The sequence below is a fragment of the Merops nubicus genome, unplaced genomic scaffold, assembly GCF_000691845.1.
Source record: "Merops nubicus isolate BGI_N331 unplaced genomic scaffold, ASM69184v1 scaffold46242, whole genome shotgun sequence".
Lineage (NCBI taxonomy): Eukaryota > Metazoa > Chordata > Aves > Coraciiformes > Meropidae > Merops > Merops nubicus.
The window spans coordinates 1,915-7,377 of NW_008592446.1; the positions used below are offsets into that span (position 1 = coordinate 1,915).

Consider the following 5,463-nt stretch of genomic DNA (forward strand, 5'->3'; position numbering starts at 1 on the left):
CCGCCGCCCCGGGGGGGGACAGCCGCTGCTTCTCCACTCGCTGAAGGAGGGGTCTGAGTTCAGCAGTGCCCCGTGGCTGTGCTTGTGGGGACACTCTGTGCCCTGCCCGTGGGCTGTGCAAGGGCAGGCGCTGGGCGCAGGCTCCGAGCCAGGCTCCCACTCCAACGCTCCACCAAATACAGGCGACCGAGGAAAGGAAAAGAAAAGAAAATCAACGTTCCTTCAGCAAACAATTTACTTATATTATCTTCCCATCTCTGGTTTGGCTAGATTACTCTCAAACACATAAATTTGTGCCAAAAATAGAACCTGGTGTCCTTGTCATTTGGTATAAGCAGTACTTGGAATAAAGCATCTATGAACAGTGTCTGACCGCTGTGTTTGCTGAACATGTCCATTTTACTCCCTAAGGGTTAGGAATTTCCTTTCAAGAAACAGAACGCATTTACAGACTTAGAAAGCTACAACAGCCTTTATAAAGAAGTAACTCCTGGAACTTCTATCTAGAGTATAAAACTACAGCATGAAAAGACTTCTCACTACAGCTCTTTACGGTCTCCGGTGTCTGCGTGTCGCCGTGACAAAACCCGCAGGCGCAGAGTTCTGTCAGTCCCTGGCAGCAGCACTGCCCAGCACCCAGTCAGGGCTGTCCCTCCTCTCTCTGCCCCAGGTATTCCTCTGCTTCGGGGACGCCGCTGGCCCGCAGGACGTCCAGGTAGAGCAGGTAGTCCTGGAGGTAAGCTGGCAGGGGCAGCTCCCGGATGGAGCGGTCCGACCGCAGGCGCTCGCTCCTCAGAACGGACCGGATCTCGAGGCGACAGAGATGAGACAGGGGAGGAATGAAGGCTGAAAAATCAAAACCCAAGTCAAACGCTGAGCAGGACACCACGAGACTGAGCAAGGACACTGCTTGCACAGTACCTGGATTAGCTGGATCTCCTCTGAACCCCTCAGCCTCTGGCAGATAACGAGGCTAAGCTCTCGCTAGAGATGGGCTGCTAGAATCAGTGGGTTTGGAAATTCCCTATAGGAGCTAGAAAAGTTACCTTAAACTTCTAGAAACAAAGTGTCAGAGCATCATTTTTTCTTTCCTAAGAAAAGCAGCCTAGCACTGCTGCCTGCCTGGGGAGAGAGAGAGGCACATGCCACCTTAGAAGGATTGAAAAGTTAAGTCTAGAAGTAAATCCAGCGACAAAATAAGACAGAGGAAAGCATTTTTAGGATAAGTATTAAATGACAGTATTAATTGGCAGCATGACTCAGTGGGCCAATGATGCCAAACACTCTAACATGGTGCTAAAGAACTCCACTTAGGACAAGCCCTGTGCCAAAAAGATATACTGACACGTCTGTAAACGCACATTTGCTCAAACACAGACATTCATATTGTAGATCAATTTATCCCAACAGGAAACTCTAGTGCCTCCAGATTCTCCTAGAGTGGCTCCTCCACCAACGTTCCTCACGAGGAGTCTGACATTCTCTGCAGTAATTCCTGTATTTCAGTGTAGCAGGGTGAGTGGGGCAGGAGTGCAACTCCACAGGCGTCCAGCTGGAGGTGTGAACACCCACTGGGGAACTGTTCCACATCCACCCTCCACTGCCCATTTCCTCTGCTCCTCACACAACCAGCTTATCTCAGAACCACAGAACCATTAAGGTTGGAAAAGACCTCTAAGATCATCAAGTCCAACCATCAATCCAACACTCCCACGACCCCTCAACCCAGTTTGAGTGTTTGGTATCTCTCGAGGGGGAACCTTCCTCTCAGCACAGCAGTCAGTCTGCTTCCCCTGACTGCTCTGTGCTAAAAGAATGAAGAAGTGGAAACCTTCCAACCACTTTTCAACTTCCTCCCCCTGCTTTTTCCTCTCTGCTTTCTCTCTTTGGCTGTAGGTACTACATACCACTACAATATAAACATATTTCTTATATACTTACTAATAGCAAAGGAAGCAGAGAAAGAACTTCACCTAAATTTCCCCAAATAAAACCTTTTTTTTCTTTTTTTAAATTCCAAAAAGATATCCTGATTAGCTTCAAATATTCCAAAGGAAGTATTATTTAATAACAATATCACATGGACATTTTAAAATTAATTACAGACCCTTTTAAAGAAAAATTTGCTGTGAAATGAGTCACAGAGATACACAAGTGCAATTTTTCAACACCCTAGTGCATAGATCACAGGGCTGTGGCTTGTTTCTGAAGGGTGAATGCAGTGTTTTCCTGCACAACCAATTATTAAATCTTTTCAGCTGGCCACAGTTTGATTACAGAGTGACAATGAACAGCTGGATTTGTAGGTATTAATATGTTTTGTATGGTTTGTATTTGATTTACTGCCAGATGCTCACGGAAGAGGATAAACACTTTACTGGAAATACAAATCAAATGAAAAAGCTAAATCAGTGGGATGTGGTGTGGAAAATGTAATAGTGATATTGCTCATCTTCCCTTAAAGCTTCCAAGAGGCTGAAGGAATCCTTTTGGGAAGGTGCAGTCCTCATTTACAGCCACTGCCCCTATTTTATAGCACAAGCATTTATTTGTAGTGGACAAAAGAGCCTTAGCTGAGAATACCTACTTGAAACATGCCAATTAGGGACTGAACAGGGTAACAAGTAAAATTTCATTCAAATACATGTTTTTCTCTATTTTTTTTTTAATTTTTATTTAGGCTAACTGCTATTTCTGCCCCCCAGCTCCTGGGTGAGCAACACCTACTGCCTGTTGACCCCTGTTTGCTGCCATGCATTAGCACAGGGAGCTGTTCCCCACTTACAGCCTGGGAGCTGCCATACACAGAGACTTTGTGTTCCCCCCCCAAAATTGTACTGCTTACCAAAATGGCTCTTGGGAGTCCAAGTGAACTTCTCTTTGTACTCTGCAAGGTGTTGCTCTACAGCTGGAGGAAGTCTCTTCCAGTTGGTGAACTCCAGGATGAAATCAAGGACGTTCTTGCTCACGGAGAAAATCCTGCATGACAAAAACTCCCATGAAATGCTGGTTTACACAACTGCATGCATAGAACAATGGAAACAATGCACAGAAAGCTTGACTGTTTTCTAACAAATCCTTACAGCCTATACCCTAAGCCCAGAAATGAAAAACCATTCAAGAGAAATACAAAATAATTTTGGCTACTAATATACTAATGTATGAGTAAACACATAATTACTAATGCAATTTTATCTTCCTCCACATCTTTTTCAAGTTAGACTTAAAACACCTGCTCTGAAATTTAAACTCCTCAATAACAGGCAGCATTCTCCTTTGCATTAATTTCTTATTTCATTTCCACTTTGATTTTAAGAAGGGGGTCAAGAACCCAGAGCTTTATAAGCATCACCATCACATTTGGGGAAAAAATGAACATATAATGAGCTACTTATTTATGAAAACAAAACCAAACCACAAAATTTGCAAGTGTTTCCAACTCTCCTTCTAGCAGAGATTGCAATTAGCAAAAATTACCAACTCTCCTTCTAGTAGAGATGGCATTTATAATATTATATACATACTCAGGCATCAATATGATTTACATTTTAAATCTTTAGCACGTGTGAAGAACTTTTACCAACAGCTTAATGGAATAAAGCATAAAAGGAGGTTTATGCAACAGGAGGTAAAACGACTGGTTTAGGATGAGGCATGCTGAGGAACCACCAAATTCACAGCCCAGCTTCTCAGCCAGCTGTGTGCAGTCCTGGGGTTGCATGGAACTCAAAACATGCAAAAATACCAGACTAGACAGTTTTAACACACCACTTTTTTTACAAGAGGTTCTGTCAAAATTATTTCATGTCCTTTCTAGGTTTTATTATTTCCTTTTCAGATTTGAAAACCACACAGGAGAGAGCTGTGACTGCCCAGCCTTCCCTAAGCAAAAGGTGAATTTACTTTTCCCACTGGTAATTAAAATAGCCAGTGCTCTAGACTGACAAGGAGCCACAGAGGTTTTTAAAGTTATTTGTATGTGGAAAAACTGTAAAAAAACCCCATCAGACTGGAATTTCTGCCACGTTACTTTGTTGGACACAATCTGTAAGCACATCTGCTTCCTCTCCTCCCAGCCTTGGCCCAGCTTCACCTTACATTTGTTCCCCATCCCTGCTGAGCTCTTCCTCAGTATCTGAAATTCTTCTCACTCTTGCTGTGTTATATCTACACATGCAATCTGCACCTACATTTGGGGGCTAATAACAGATATTCACTACGCTGTCTGGAGAAGAGAAGACTTAGGGGGGATCTAATTAACGGGTATAAATATATGCAGGCTGGGTGTCAGGAAGGAAAGGGAAATCTCTTCTCACTTATGCCCTGTGATAGGACATGGGGTAATGGTCACAAGATGGAGCACAGGAGGTTCCACCTCAACATGAGGAAGAACCTCTTCACTGGAAGGGTTCCAGAGCACTGGGACAGGCTCCCCAGGGAGGTTGTGGAGACTCCTCCCTTGGAGACCTTTCAGACCCATCTGGATGTGTCCCTGTGTGACCTGCCCTAGAGCAGCTGCTCCTGCTCTGGCTGGGGGGTTGGACTCAGTGATCCCTGGAGGTCCCTTCCAACCCCTGGCATTTTGTGATAAAAATTCTGAAGTGATGCCTTTCCCCAGCACAGTGATAAAGCAACCTCCACCCTGGCTTTCTCCTTAGAACAAATCAGTTATAACTGAACCCAGCTGTGATGTGAGGATGATTTTTTTGCCTTTTCCCCAAGCTGAAGCCTGGTGAACCACTCCTGAGCGTGGGAAGGGATGAGCAAGCGCCCTCCTCGCAGAGCACGTGCTGGAGAAGGTGAAAAATAAAGCAGCGTGGTGTGCTTACCAGCACCTCTGCATCAGCAGGAGGGGGTTGAAGCCAGCCAGCAGCAGGTAGGGCAGCCACTCCCCGTGCTCCTCAGGCACCCTGCCGGCGCAGCGGGTGAACTCCGGCAGCTGCTCCCCAGCAGGCAGCTCACAGCCCAGCCGCAGGAAGCGGCGGAACAAGGAGAACTTCTTGTGGAGCAGGCAATAGCCCAGGTCAATCCCCAGCAAGGTCACCCCGTGCCTCAGGAAAAGGTCCACGAAATGAAAAAACCTACAAAAAGCACGCAAGGAACGGGACACGCCGTTAAGTTTTCCTCCAGAAAGCAGCAAGCGGCTGCCACTTCACTTCTGAGCTCCCAGGAAGCAAGTCTCTGCTACCAAAACTCCCCCAAAAGCAAATTAAAGCCCAGCAGCCCATCCTGACTGCAGCTCTTGCTGGAAATTAAGAGTTTGAAATGCAGATCTGGCTCAGGAAACTCCAGACCCTATATTTTGTCCTTTCTGAGCTGAAAAAAAAGCTGTGTATCTGCAGGAAGCTCTGCAACCTACTGAACTCCTGTACACATTTTTACTAAAATCATTCTATCATTATCAGTTATGATATAGTAATATAATACTACAGAATGATACTAAGAATATTTATTACAGGCTAA

At 45.2% G+C, this 5,463-nt stretch overlaps 1 protein-coding gene across 1 annotated transcript; it reads right to left on the reverse strand.

The window, feature by feature from the left end:
* Positions 1–640: 640 nt before the first annotated feature.
* LOC103768005 (ankyrin repeat and SOCS box protein 3-like) lies at positions 641–5,081 on the reverse strand (the record flags this gene model as incomplete). The annotated part of the gene is made up of 3 exons (XM_008935137.1): positions 641–846; positions 2,846–2,979; positions 4,830–5,081. Coding segments are annotated over 3 exons (592 nt in total), but the record flags the coding sequence as incomplete, so codon positions are not given.
* Between the last annotated feature and the right edge of the window lie 382 nt (positions 5,082–5,463).